At 43.1% G+C, this 15,032-nt stretch overlaps 1 protein-coding gene across 1 annotated transcript; it reads left to right on the forward strand.

Moving 5' to 3' along the window:
• The first annotated feature begins 2,863 nt into the window (after positions 1–2,863).
• On the forward strand, positions 2,864–14,226 carry LOC124939148. Its single transcript, XM_047479656.1, has 6 exons — positions 2,864–3,637; positions 3,713–4,204; positions 11,696–11,989; positions 12,347–12,734; positions 13,191–13,452; positions 13,539–14,226. Exons 1-6 carry the CDS (start codon positions 2,864–2,866, stop codon positions 14,224–14,226), a joined length of 2,898 nt encoding a protein of 965 aa, XP_047335612.1.
• The last annotated feature ends 806 nt before the right edge of the window (positions 14,227–15,032 follow it).

Below are 15,032 nucleotides of genomic sequence, written 5' to 3' on the forward strand. Positions count from 1 at the left end.
ACCGTTCAAGCTATAAAAGGGGACTCAATATTCCATCTTCAAAACACGTCTTCATTCACCCCTCTCTCTCTAAAAGCTTGAAAAATCAGAAAATCCCTCCAACCTTTCTCACTCTTTTCGATCACAATGTTTGCTGAACTTAGGAACACCCTCATCGTCGACTTCGAAGACATAAAAGACAGTAAATATCATGAATGCATCTTCCAACCGATCGTAGAATCGGGGCTTCAGGGATTCCTCAAAGGCTCAGACACCATCCTCGTAGAGGAGGTGTGCGAGTTTTTCAATAATGGACACATTCTAGATGATGGAAGCATTCGCACCATCATCGACGGTCAATTTCTTCGGATTACCGAAGACCAGTTTGCAAACTTCTTTCACCTTCCAACCGAAGGCTTTTCTGACTTTCCAACGCCATTCCTTCCGGCTAAGGAAGACTTCTTCCAGATCTTCTCTTCCTCCAACGTACCGATCAAGGACTTTGGGAAGAAAGAGAAACTTGCTCCTCACTATCAAGTCTTGCATTATTTGGTTCAAAGGTCTATCATGGGCCGAATGCCAAACCAGAACTACAACCGGGAGGCATTCGACATTATGATAGCCATCATCCGCAACTCGTCAATCAACTGGGCAACCTACCTCTTCAACAACCTGAAGTCACTCATAACCGCTTCAAGGGGAAGGACCAGTTTCGCTCCTCAAATCACCCGGTTTCTGATGGCCCAGCACCGCTACCTTGAACCCGGTGTTCCGGTCGGACCATCCAACACCATCACCATATTCATGCTGGACAGATGGATATCGAGGATTGAGGAACGGACACCCAACAACACCGTGAACAAGTGGTTCGACAGAATGGTGGAAGGGGATTGGTTTAAAGAAAACTAAGTTATTTGTCTTTCTTTCTGGTTTTTGGTCATTTTGTTGTACGACCAAAACCGCTTGATGTTAACTTTCTATCATTTATAAAAAATCTCTAAGTTTAAAGTCTCCGGTTCTCTGTCCATATCTTTCTTTCCGGCTCTTAAAATCTAATAAACACAAAACCTCATGTTAAACGAAACTTCCGGTTAACGATACATCAAGTAAAACCGGAATCTCAAGCAAAACGTAAAGTTTGAAAAACTTACCGCCCACGGTTTTTACCTCCCAAAATTTACCGCCCATTGATTTTCCACATTTACCGCCGAAAGTTACTGAAATAACTTTTGAAGGGAAAGTTGGCGCCAAAACACTATCAAGTGACGGTTTATCTTCCAACCGTTCGGAACCGTCGTCTATATAAGTTCAAATCAGCCCATTCGTCACATACGCTTTCTCTCTCTAAAATTTTCAGATCTTCAAAGGCATTCTAAACTCCGATCATCATCGTTCTTCATCTTTTCCTCTCAAAATCTACCATGGCTCTAGGCAAAGCACCCTTCCAATGGATGTTGCAGGTCGATTTCGCAGACATTGATGAACACGCTGGAGATAAAAATAAAGCTGTTCTTCAATCTCTAATAGAGATTCGGGGTTGGAGGAGTTCTTATCTGGTCCATTCATTGTGCATCCGACGGCGGTAATGGAGTTTCTAGCGACGGCGACGCTAACAAAGAGGAAGGTCTCCACCACCGTCAACGGCAAGGAAATTTTGATCACCGAGGAGCTATTTTCTGAAGCCCTCGGTTTGCCCAACACCGGTTTGGATCTCAAAACCGACCTAACCGATGCAGAGTCTAATGCTGTCTGGTTGGTGATATCGGTTAAAGATCAGGATTTGGTGATTCACTCAAGCCGGAAGAACAAGCTGAAACCAGAGTTCAGGTGGCTGCTGAACATCATCGCTCGCTCAATTCAAGGAAGAGGAGGTAACTTCGATAACCTGACGAAACTTACACTCAAAATGATGATGGCCATTGTCCGCGGTGACAAGGTAGATTGGGGAGCCGTCATCTTCGAAGAATTCTGTGAGATGGTGATTCAAAAGGATGGCCGAGTTCAGGCCTTCGCAATGTAGATCGTCAAAATTCTCAAGTTCCTCAAGATAGAACTTGGTGAAGGTGAACCGCTCCAACCCAACAATATTCTCAACTCCGAGTCGATGATTGAGAAGCCCGACAAAGCGGTTAAACCTAAGTCCTCCAGAACAAAATCTTCCAAGGGGACCAGTTCTTCCGCTCCGGCTAAAGAATGTTCAAAACAAAAGAAACCGAAGAGAAAGGCGGTTGAAACCGAAGCCACACAAGAAACGAAGGGGAGGAAGAAGTCCTCTGCAAAGAAAAGCTCTAGCAAGTCGGCGGACTCCGAGAAAACCCTCTCCTCGGACAATCCACCAGAGAGAACCGGAGACATCTTCCAACCCATCCCCATCAACACTGTTCGTCCTATTCCTGTTCACTCTAACTCACTAGGGCAAACCGAACCCTCGGGGAGTCACAAAACCGAGTCAGCATCAAAGGAGGAAGCAGAGGTAAGTATCAACTCTGAAAACTCCAAGTCCCCAAGCAAAAGGATCGAAGAGGTAATAGCCGACGTAGGCTTAAATACCTCTGAAGCTATTGAGGACATAGTCCAAAATATTGCAAGGGAAACCGATGAAGATGAGTCAAGTCGTCGTAAGTCAGTTGATCAGGTTGAGATACCCGATCAAAGTGAAGTTCAACCGGTCGAAGAAACGGCCAAAACCGCAAACATTACTCCTCCAGCTCAGGAGGGTAACTCTGAAGAACATGAACCATCTGGTTCCGTAGGGAACAAGTCAGTTCCAGATGTCACAATAAACTAATCGGCTCAAGATGGGCCAATCGATTCAGCACACATACCTGAAGGGTCAGTTCAGGTTAACAAAGGAAAAGAGATCCTTATTGAAGATTCAACGGTGATGGGAAAAGGCACCTTGCAAACCGGTCCCCAACCAGAAACTTTAATCGGGGACAAGGCCACTCTTTCAACAGAACAAGAGGATGAATTGTTCGAGGAGCTCATCAGAGATATGAACAAAAGTGCCAGTGAAATGATATCACCATATCTCCTATGGGTACAGCTTCGTTGTGAGACAAAGCTGTCGGATATGGCTCCAGGGATGAGCGGAAACAAGCACTGGGATAGACTCATAAAATTAGAAGAAATGCCTCTCAAACTGGCTCATACCAATCTTATTCAACCCGCCTTCAGCAAAACCGCGGTAATTCGCGAATTCGCTCGGTTACAAGCAATTGAGAATGCATTAAAGGAAGTGGAAGGAGCAACGCTAACTCCGATTGAAATGAAGATGTCTGAACGGTTTCATCCGGTATGGGAAAAGCTCATGCAAAGCCTTGACCATCTGGATGCACAATGGAGAAACGGCTGCCGACACCAACTGAGCAATGCTGACCTATATAAGAGTAAGACCTTCTTTGTTGTCGGGGAGACGTCTAGAACAGCGGAAAACCAGGAACGAAATCCTCTTCAAAACACTAAGGCTCCAGAACTGGTTCAGATACAACAGGCGGTGATTGATACCATTGAGTCATGTCTTGGAAATTACAAAACTGCAACCGATGAGAGGATTGCAACAGCTGAAGCGAATTTGTCAAACACTATACAGGGATCTGTTCAAACCGAAATAGCCAACACCGTTCGAACATCTATCAAATCCATGATAGATGAGGCTGTGCAAACATCCGTCAAATCCTTGATCGCAGAATTCATCCAAACCGCAACCGCTCCTCTAGTAGATATGTTGTAGGCCATAGCTCTTCAAATTGCGGAGTTGTCCAAAATCCAAGTAAGCAAGACTCAAGAGCAAATCGAGTCTGACGCCGAAACCGCTAAGAGGCTGCAAGAAGAAGAAAGGGAAAGGGAACGGCTGCAGAAAGAAATTGAGGAGAAAGATCACGAGTTTGCACAGAAATGCAACGAGGAAGAACAGGCAGCCATCCAGGAACCCACACCGGCTCAACCGTCTACCACACCGGCTCAACCGTCTCATGCTATGAAAACACGAAACAAGAAGAAACGGAAGGCGGTTGCGGAGGTAATAAAGCGGGCAGAACAAAGCAGCCAAAGAGTAATTGTACCGGTCGGGCTGAACGTGCAACCTGTTGCTGATGAAGAAGAAGATGAAGAAGAAGAAGATATCGAAGAACTTAATTGGCGCAAGAAGAGGACACTTGAAATGTCAACCGCAATTCCAAGCTCTAGACCAATTGTCGCTCAACCGCCTCATCAACCAAAACCAGTCTGTACCGGTTTTGGATTCGGCAAAAAGACTCATGCATCTCAAGTGTATGGGCTGGATTTCAGATTGACGCTGAAAGACGCGACAGGGAGTGGAAGGCAAAAGAAGAGGAAGAAAGAAGGCGGCTTGAAAAAGAACTGGAGAAAGAACTTGAAAAGGGGGGACCATCCAAGCCTTAGTCTTTTTTTCTTTCTTTAAAAACAACTTATGTTTAACTTTGTTTCAGAACTTAGTCGTTCTATCATACTTTTGAAGTTATTAATCTTTACATACCTTTTGGAAAACTCAAACACATGTTTTTGAAAATTTTCTTCAAACAGAAAATAATCAAAAGGGAGAAATCGCTAAACAAGTTTTTCAAACCGGCCACACATTACAAGTTTTGAATATTTATTCTAAATAATCAAAAAGGGAGAAATTGATAAGAAAAATTAAGAAAGTTAATTTTTAAACCGGCCACATATTACAAGTTTTGAATATTTATTCTAAATAATCAAAAAGGGAGAAATTGATAAGAAAAATTAAGAAAGTTAATTTTTGGAACCGGCTAGAAAAACTAAACAGTTGTTAACTTTCATGTGCAGGTGAAGATCAAATCGTATGAACCGGCTGAGCCATCATAAACCGGTTGCTGAATTACTTCAAAGAAACCTGTTCCAAGTGATCAAGTCAAAGATCAGAGGAACCGGTTTCTACTTTCTCAAGTGACCGGCCAGCAAAGACAAAAGTTCACATACCAGCCGGATCATATTACACAAGTAACAAAACCGGAAACTTCAATTTACAAGAGTGACGTAACATGACGAAATAGACGTGTCTCGAAGGAATAAAAGAAGATCAGATCCGATCGGAAGCATGCGAGGAAAGCAATGATGGTTTACTGATCCAATGTTGACAACCGGAAGTGCATGCCTGACACGTGTTCGAATCTGCAAACCGGAAACGTCACACTTTCCTCAGAGTTGTCTGCATGATTACCAAGTGTTGAGGAAGGTGAAATGTGCAAGTAATCTCCCTGCACCGGCGTGATGATGATCAACCAATCCAGAAGAGAGAGAAGAAAATGACCGTTGGATCTCATCAGCTATAAAAGGAAGATGAAACGTCTTCATTTAATGCGAATCAATCAAGCAAGAAAACCATTCAATACAAGAGAAACGATAAGTTATAAAGATTATAGAGAGATAAACTTGTACGATCCAAAAACCGGTGTGTCATAAACCGGAAGCTTTTTGTGTGTGTTTGTGTTGAGTTATTGTATTACTTCAAAGAGTGAGTTGGTGTAACCGGCGAGTAGCGAGTTGGGCTCGACCGGCAGTGTTGTTGTAACTATAAAAGTTAGTGGAGATCCTTCTCATAATCTGAGAAGAAGGAGTGACGTAGGAGGGTTTGCTCCGAACATCCATAAAAAATCTTGTCTCGTGTTCTTTCCTTCGTTTCATTACTTACTCACTTAAATTAACCGAAATATAACCATATCACTCCTTATATCAAAAACCGGTCCACTCGCATTTCTAAAACCGACTCCTCCTAAACATCATCTAAGTCGCATACGTTGCTTCAGGCTGAAACAGACATTTCCGCCCTTGAACCCAGTTCAAGAGTCTGTGACAGTTTGTGTAGTGCTAAGAACGGTTATAGTCTCTAACCGGACTATCACCAAAGTGTTGTGTGTGTTGTAAGAGGCCACCCTTCCTAAAACCGGAAACACCCCGGTCCTCCAAGGGCGTCCCCGATCTTAACAAAGAGTAAATGACACATTCAATCTAACCGATGCTTAGATCTTCTTCACATGGATTTATTTGGACCGATTCAGGTCATCAGCCTAGGAGGTATGCTTTATACTATGGTAGTTGTTGATGATTACTCAAGATATACATGGGTAATATTTCTACCATCCAAACGTGAAACCGCATCAAATTTGATCACACTGCTTAAACGTTTGCAAAATGAAAAATCAACACGCATTAATAGCATTAGAAGTGATAGAGGTACCAAATTTACAAATAGTACTTTAAATGCATTTCTTGATGAATCCGGTATTAGACACGAGTTGTCTAGTGCTAGGACTCCTCAATAGAACGGCCTGGCCGAGAGAAGAAACCGAACTCTCAAGGAAGTCGCACGGTCCATGATAGCCGATTCGGGTATTGCTCAAAAATTTTGGGTTGAGGCTATCAATACTGCATGTTACACACAAAACCGGTCTTTGATTAATAAGTTTCACAACAAAACACCTTATGAGGTTTATTTTAACAGGGTTCCCAACCTTAAGTACCTTAAGATTTTCGGTTGTAAATGCTACATTCATATAAATGGTAAAACCTATCTATCTGTTTTCGATGCAAAATCCGATACTAGGATCATGTTAGGTTACTCAGCAGTGAGTAAAGCATATAGAGTATATAACAATAGAACCTTAACCGTGGAGGAATCACTTCATGTTGTTTTCGATGAATCGGTTGAAAGTAATACTACATCATGCTTTGATCTACACAACAGACTGGAAAATAACAATATCCATTCTGATAGTGAAGATGAAATTCTGGTTTTCAGGCGGTTTGTCCATGATCAAATGGGTAATGATGAAACCCAGCCGGATCAAGCTGTCCCACGACAGGAAAGCTGACACTTCGGTCTAAACCGAGGAAATCGGTCGGTCTGACATCCTTGCTCAGCCTACCGATATGTCTAGCCTTGATCAAGTAAACGGTAATTTGGTAGACATCCCTGAACCGAACCTCAAAAGGAAAACTAAGCATCCTCCTGAGCTAATCATAGGTGATCCTTCAGAACCTGTTCGAACTATGCGTCAAATCACGGAGGAATACTTTAATTCCGCTTTTATATCCCAGATTGAGCCGAAATGAGTGGATGAAGCATTGTTAGATCCGGATTGGATCTTGGGAATGCAAGAAGAGTTAAACCAGTTTGAGAGTAACAAAGTCTGGTACCTAGTCCCTAGACCGAAAGATCAACCGGTCATAGGAACAAGATGGGTATTTAGAAATAAACTCAATGAAGACGGTTTGGTCACGAGGAACAAAGCCAGATTAGTGGCACAAGGATACAAACAGGAAGAAGGCATTGATTTTGAAGAATCATTTGCCCCTGTAGCTAGGATTGAGGCTATTAGGATTTTTCTAGCTTTTGCTGCCTTCAAAAATTTTAAGGTTTTCCAAATGGATGTTAAAAGTGCATTTTTGAATGGTGACCTACGTGAAGAGGTATATGTTGAACAACCACCCGGTTTCAAAAATGTTGAACTACCCAACCATGTATACCGGTTAAACAAAGCTTTATACGGTCTAAAGCAAGCTTCTAGAGCCTGGTATGACACACTAACCGCATTTTTGTTAAAACATGACTTCACCATCGGTTCGGTGGATAAAACGTTATTTAAGTTTGAGAAAAAGGAACATATCCTACTTGTTCAAATCTATGTAGATGATATCATCTTCGGTTCAACCGATCCTAAGCTATGTGATAAATTCTCAACCCTGATGACTAACAAATTTGAAATGAGTATGATGGGAGAATTAAGTTTCTTCCTAGGTCTTCAAGTTAAGCAACTCAAAGAAGGAACTTTCATTATCCAACCCAAGTACACTAAAGAACTGTTAAAGAAATTTGGGATGGATACATGCTCCTCAGTCGCTACTCCAATAAGTTCATCGGTCAAATTGGACATAGATGATGAGGGTCAAGAAGTAGACCTAACCGCTTACCGAGGCATCATCGGCTCTCTTCTATACCTGACAGCAAGTAGACCGGATATTCTATTTGCAGTCGGTGTGTGTGTAAGATTCCAGGCCAACCCAAAACATTCCCACTACACAGCCGCAAAGCGAATTTTGAAATACCTTAAGATTCGGTGTGTGTGTAAGCGAATTTGCAGTCGGTGTGTGTGTAAGATTCCAGGCCAACCCAAAACTCCTGACGTCGGTTTGTGGTATCCAAAGGATTCATCCTTTAACCTAACAAGGTATTCAGATGCAGACTATGCAGGTTGCAAGGTTGATAGAAAAAGCACCAGTGGAACATGCAAATTTCTAGGTGATCGGCTTGTTTCATGGCATAGCAAGAAATAAACATCAGTTGCCACATCAACCGCAGAAGCTGAATATCTGGCGGCCGGAAGCCGTTGTTCACAACTTCTTTGGATCCAACAACAACAGAAGGATTTCCGTATCATAGCCGAAGAATCTCCAATCTTCTGTGATAACACAAATGCAATAGCGATCACCTACAATATGGTTTTACACTCCAGAACCAAGCACATTGACATAAGGCATCACTTCATTCGGGAACATGTCATGTTGAAGCATATCCTGCTGGAATACGTATCTACAGATCAACAAGTAGCCGATATTTTCACAAAGCCCCTGCAGGAAGCTAAGTTTTCTCAATTCAGACTCACACTCGGTTTAACCGATATTAATCAAATTATTCCTAAGGATGCTTAAAAAGGGAAATCGGTTCGGACAGACAAAACCGGTAGTTCCTCCTAAATTGTCGGATTTCAAATTTCCCAAGGTATCTATGGAAGAACCGCCTGGTCTATCAGTCAAAGTAAACCGACCGGTTATTTAGTGCATGCACCAAATAACCGCATCGGGACGAACAACTAATAACTGAACGGTTCGGAAATAGTTTATCTCAAATTATTTGGCCTTCGAACAAAAGTGGAATAATTACCTGCGTTTAAACTTATCTGTCCTGAAAAATTACCTTTTCAAAGTAAAATGGTCACACCTCAAAAGACGTGAAGATTTGATATCTTTCATGGTCCATGTCTATGACCAACATCCTAGGTTGTAGACATGCTTATTTCATGCAAAACTCTTTACCCTGTGGTTAATAGACATTATTACCTGTGACACATTGGATAATAAGATCCTCTCTCCACTAGTATATAAGTTAAGCAAACCTTAAACAAAACAATCACAAGATACAACTTATTCTCTCACTAAGACAAAATGTCTCAGTTTCCAAACATCCTTCAAGTGGACTTCAAATCTGCTCTAAGTACTGAACACTACGATGTCTTCAAAATGATCAAGTCACTTGAAGACACTGGTCTCCAACACTTTCTAGATGACAAACATGTCATCTATTCTGAATCTGTTCTGGAGTTCTTCTACAACGCCAGGGTTTTTCGTGGAACTCCTCACTTTGACACACATATTCAGTCAAAAGTGGGAGGGATTGTATTCGACTTTACCGAAAATGACTTTGCAAAATGCTTTGACCTACCAAAGCAAGGGCTGACCGACCTTAATGTACCGGCTGAACTAAAAGCCGAGATCTCCTTAGCCTTTGCCCGGTCAAGTCAGCTAGTTGATGACCACGGTGCCAAGTCACTGTTGAAAGATGAATACCAGCTTCTCAACGACGTGATCGGTCGAGGCATCCTGGGAAGGGAAGTGACCAACACGTATTGCACCGCTGCCTTCAACATGATGGCCGCTATAACCACGGGTACACCGGTCAACTGGTCAAGGGTGCTGTTCGACGTCCTAATCTGGATGATTGGCGTTCGAACAGTCGGTCTCGTACCTCAACTAAGTTGTCTGCTTCTGGAGCTTGGAGACCCAACCTGTCCGGGCGAAGGGTTGAACCAAGCCCAGGTTCTCACCAAGGAAGTCACCGATGTATTTTATGAGCGGTTTGAAAAGGCTTGGAAGAGGAGGAACCACCACATCAACTCCAACGGTCACGCCAATTCCAGCGGATATTAAGTCACTCCCTCTTACAACCGGTCATTTTGCTGTACGCACCGGTTGTATCTTTGTTCATCTTCCTTTATGGTCATTTCGGCCCGGTTTATATTATCTTCGGTTTCAATCAGTTACTTTTCTTATCACATCCGTCATTAATGAAAAATAACGTTCAATTAATGAAGTAACCCCCAACTACATGAGTAATTACTATCCAACTAACTTGGTTACCTTTAAACTAAATCTCTACCTCGAGCTCCGCAATCGGTCAAAAGTAACCTCTTCCCAATACGCTTTGAAAACATAAATATTCTGTTCACTAATAAGACAAAACTGATCTTCAACATTAAATGCTAATGTTTTTTCCTCCAAAACCGGATCCATATAAAGAGCCACCCTCTAATCAGTTTAACACATCTCAAAACAATAATTTCTTGAACTCTCTCTCTCTTAGCAAAGTTTGAATCATGCCAAGCCGGACTCTAGGCAACTTCCTGAGCATCGACTTTGATTCCTTTATGGAACATTGGGATCTAGAAACCAAGGAAGTCATGTTTGAATCTCTCATTGACACCGGTCTTCGCACCTTTCTCGAAGAATCCGGTCCCATACTCCTTGAGGATGTCAAGACCTTCTTCAGAAGTGCTTGCATAAGAGGAAACTACATTGTTTCCATAGTAAGAGATCACACTTTCTAGCTGGATGAAGCCGAATTTGCTCAAATGTTCAACCTGCCCACAAAAGGGTTTTCCGACTTCCCAACCCGGGTGGGATGTGCAGCAATCGATTACTCAGAATTCTTCTCCGGAACCGATGTACCGGTGGAGAACTACGGGTTGAAAACTCGCCTTGCCCATCACATCCAACTCCTCTATGAGATCGTTAACCGATCTATCATATGTCAATCCCCTAATCAATGCTACTCGAAAAGGATATTTGACATGATGACCTACATTGTTAGCAATACGCCTATCAATTGGTCATCGGTCATCTTCCAAAATCTGAAAACTATGGTGCTGACCAAGAAACGTTTTGGTTATGCTCCTCACATCAGTCGGCTCATTCTCAAGTACCGCCCAGAATTTGGACCGGGCACACCAGCATCTCCTTCAAACATCCTTGACGTGGATGGAGTGGAAGAAAAGCTTTCTAGGGTCGTTATCACATAAGTTATATTTTTTATTCCTTATGTATTCCTATTTTTAAACTGATTCATGAATCGGTTTCTATCCTGTACTCTTTCTTCAATAAAATCTATTTCAGTTTAATAACCGGGTCAAAAGTTGCAAAATCTGAACATCCATCTAACTAACCGGTCAATATCAATAAATCACTTTGTCTTCATTGAAAAATCCGGTTAAAGTCATAAATCGCATCTTCACGGTTAATAGATCACATCTCTTCATAAACGGCTTTGAAAAGGGACCGCTTCATTAAAACTGAAATCAAAAGTCCACTCTAAATTTTTGGAGGGAAATTTCCCGCTCAAATATCCCGCCTTTGGTTTGCCGCCCTTGGTTTGCCGCCCTTGGTTTGCCGCCCAATTCACTTGGAGGGAAAATTCCCGCCTAAAGGTGATGGGACGGTTTGCGACGGTTGGGTTTCCAAACCGCAACTATAAAAAGGGTCCTTAGCCATTTCATTTTATTCTTACGCGAAACGGCTTTCTCTCTCTAGCTTTCTCAAACTCTCTCCACACAGCTCTCTTGCTCTCTCAACTCAATCATCACCAATGGGTCGTGATTCCGCATTGTTCAAACATATCGTCCAGGTAGACTTTGAAGAAATCAGAGAAAACGGTTCGGCTCCGGCAAAGCGAGTTCTATCCCGGATTTCCGAGTCCGGCCTCGAATACTTCCTAGGTGGTCCGTTTGTTCTAAACAAAGAAGCGGTTGAAGAATTCTTTAAAACCGCATCTCTCTCCGGCAGAACAATAACCGCAACGGTCGGTGGTCAGCAGTTCGACATAACCGAAGAGTCGGTTGCTGAAATCCTACACCTACCAACAGATGGACGCAACATTTCGACAGATCTAGATCGAGAAATCTTCGAGGCGGCTTGCCAGGTTCTCTCGGCAACCTCGATTCCTGTGCAAGTCTCCGGAAAGAAATCATTACTACGACCGGAATATATACTGTTATGTGACATCTTCACCAAGTCGGTCCAGGCGAGAGGGGAAAATTTTGACAATCTCACAAAGGCAAAAATCGAGATGCTTGCCGGTTTACTAAACGACATAAATATTAACTAGGCGAAGGAGATTTTCAACAACCTAAAGGAAATGGTGATACCGGATTCCACCCGGTCATGGGGATACGCCATCCCACTCGGGAAGATCATGCTCCACCACAACATCAACACCGGTCCGGGTGTTCTTCTTCCTTCAAGCAAAATAATAAGGTCTCGCCAATTCTTGGAAAAGAAGAAGAAAGCCTCCGACTTTACAGATGGCCGAAAGAAGAGGTCTGCCAATAAGAAACCGGCTCCGGTAAAGGGCAGACCCGGGAGCAAGAAGGACAAACAATCGATAGAATTTGCGGATCCGCCCTCTAAAACGCAAAATGAGGACGATTCGGCCTCCAGCTCCGAACGAACGGCTTCACATAATACCGAAGAAAATCTCTCCGGTAAAGAAAAAGGACCGATAGAAGAGGAACAATCGGTCAGTCTTGAACATGAAGATACTGGTGCGGATAGCCCTGGGGAGGAAGACGTTCACGATAACAACGACCGGGAGGTGGCCGAGAATATAGTGCGCAGAATCATGGAGGAAATCGATTTGCAGGCTCACGAGGCATCCGAAGTATACTGTGAGTGGTTCCGGGACCGGTGTGACAAATTCTATAAACAAATGCTACCGGAACTAACCGCTGGACAAATATTCGAAAGGTTGATGGAGATAGAGGAGGACGTCATCAACCTAACAAAAGCCAAGGACCGACACGCAATAGTGGAACCGCGTGCTCGGCTACAAAAGCTATCCGAACATATTCGAAAACTTACAGAAAGGTATATTCTAGGAACACCGAAGTCTCAACTACAACTCTTGGTGTTGGAGTTACTTGCGGTCAAGAAAGGAGAGTTCATCGACGAAGTGGCGCGGCTTGAAGCGGTGCCCGACCACCAAGGTACAACGCACTCTCTAACTCATGAGAACGTTGACGGTCAGAATCCAGGCGATACGTCTCCTCCAGCGGATCAGACGATCGACATAACCGACGATAGGACATAGCCTCCTCTCACCGATAATCTTGAATCTGATCAAGTCCGGGATTCAGAACCGCCCATTACGGAAAAGAAGGTCATGACTATCATCAACGAATTTGCCAACACCGTGGTTCGACCGTGGAAGAAGAAAATTAAGAAAGCCGCGGTTCAAGCAATCAAGTTGACCGAGACAACAAGGGATGATCTTGGCAAGGCAAACGAGCGGATCACGTCAGTCGAAACCATAGCCTTGGAGGAAACGACTTCGAAGTTGGTGGATGACTTCGAGTCGGTTAACCGAAGGATAGCAGAGATGGAACGGTCTCAAGAAGAGACCGAGCAACGGCTGACAAAGGTCGATGAGGACCTGGGGCAGTCAAGTACCCAAGACGGTCTACACTCGACAGGGTCATAAGTCTTGAGGAAAGGAACAACAAGCTTGAAGCCGACCTCAAGGCGGTCACTGAGCAGGTGACTGAATTAATAAAGAACAAGTTGGCTGCCGATAAAGCGATTGAGGAGGCAAACGCTGAGGCGGCTAAGAAACTTCAGGATGCGCTGGATGAGGAGAACCGGAAAAAGAAGGAGACACCACGGTCTGATGCGAACTTCAACGAACGCTTACGGTTATTAACAGCCAAAAATCCGGAACTCGCAAGATCCATAGCAGCTCAAGAAGCCAAGGAAGCAAAGCGGTTCAACGCTGAGAAACAAATGTACGACGAATATGCCAAGGCTCACAAGAAGACCAAAGTGGTTCCCTCCTCTTTGGCTCCGACAACACGAAAAAGGAAAGTTCCCTTAAGGAAGGCTCAAGTCACCGAGCTGCTGGGCAGAATCACCGAGACAGTTGTTGACCCTCCACTAAACCCGGCTTTGCAAACCGAGGATGACTTCGAAAAGGATCTCGAGCCGCAACCTACAAGACAGCGAGTTTTCGATGCAGTTCTAGTCAGAACGGTCGGTCAACCGTTCCCTCCTCACCCGGACACCACGGGAGCTGGAGGTTCCTCTTCAAGGTCGGCTCAACCGGCTAAGGGACAACCAACAGATGAACTGATGGAAGACTTCCTGCCATCCAAATTGAACAAATAGGGGCTCTCTTTTTCACCTTACTTATGTTTACTTCGGTTTTTTTTACATATATAATATTTTGCTCTTTTGCGGTTATCTTTACTTATATATAGAAAGTTATTTTTGGAAACCGGCCTACATTTACATTCCGACATGATTTTGAATATTTTAATTAAAATAATCAAAAAGGGAGAAATTGATAAGATAAAAGATAGAATTTCTCAAAAATTTTCTCAAAATTTTTCAAAATTTTTCGAAAAATCCTCCCAAGTCAGTTTCCAAAAATCCGGCCAAATAAAACTCACAAGACCGGCCTACATTTGCAATCGTACAGGATTTTGAATATTTTAAATAAAATAATCAAAAAGGGAGAAATTGTTAGATAAAATTAGATCGGTTAATAGAACTTAACACAAACAAATCTCCTATGCAGGAACAGACAAAAAACCGGACCGGTCAAATCACTGAACCGGTTAAGAAACTCAACTGGTCAAACACCTAAACTGACCAGAAACATGACCACACAAAGAAGGCAAGATCGGTCAAAACAAAGAAGGCCAGAAACACTAGACAGTCAGTCATTAGAAGCCAAGGAATAACTGGAAGCCATCCGGTTAACACAAATAACCGACCAGCATAAGAAGATATTTCGGGTATCTTTTGAGAATGATACCAAAGAAACAGACTGAACATTGCCATATCCATACAAATCTGAGGACAGTCTGCAGGCTACAGAAAACCGTCCTACAAGATCTTTCCACTTCAGGATAAATCAGAAAGGCAATCTTCCAAGTACAGACAATTGTCTAAACGACAGTTACCACATT

The sequence above is a fragment of the Impatiens glandulifera genome, chromosome 5 (assembly GCF_907164915.1).
Source record: "Impatiens glandulifera chromosome 5, dImpGla2.1, whole genome shotgun sequence".
Lineage (NCBI taxonomy): Eukaryota > Viridiplantae > Streptophyta > Magnoliopsida > Ericales > Balsaminaceae > Impatiens > Impatiens glandulifera.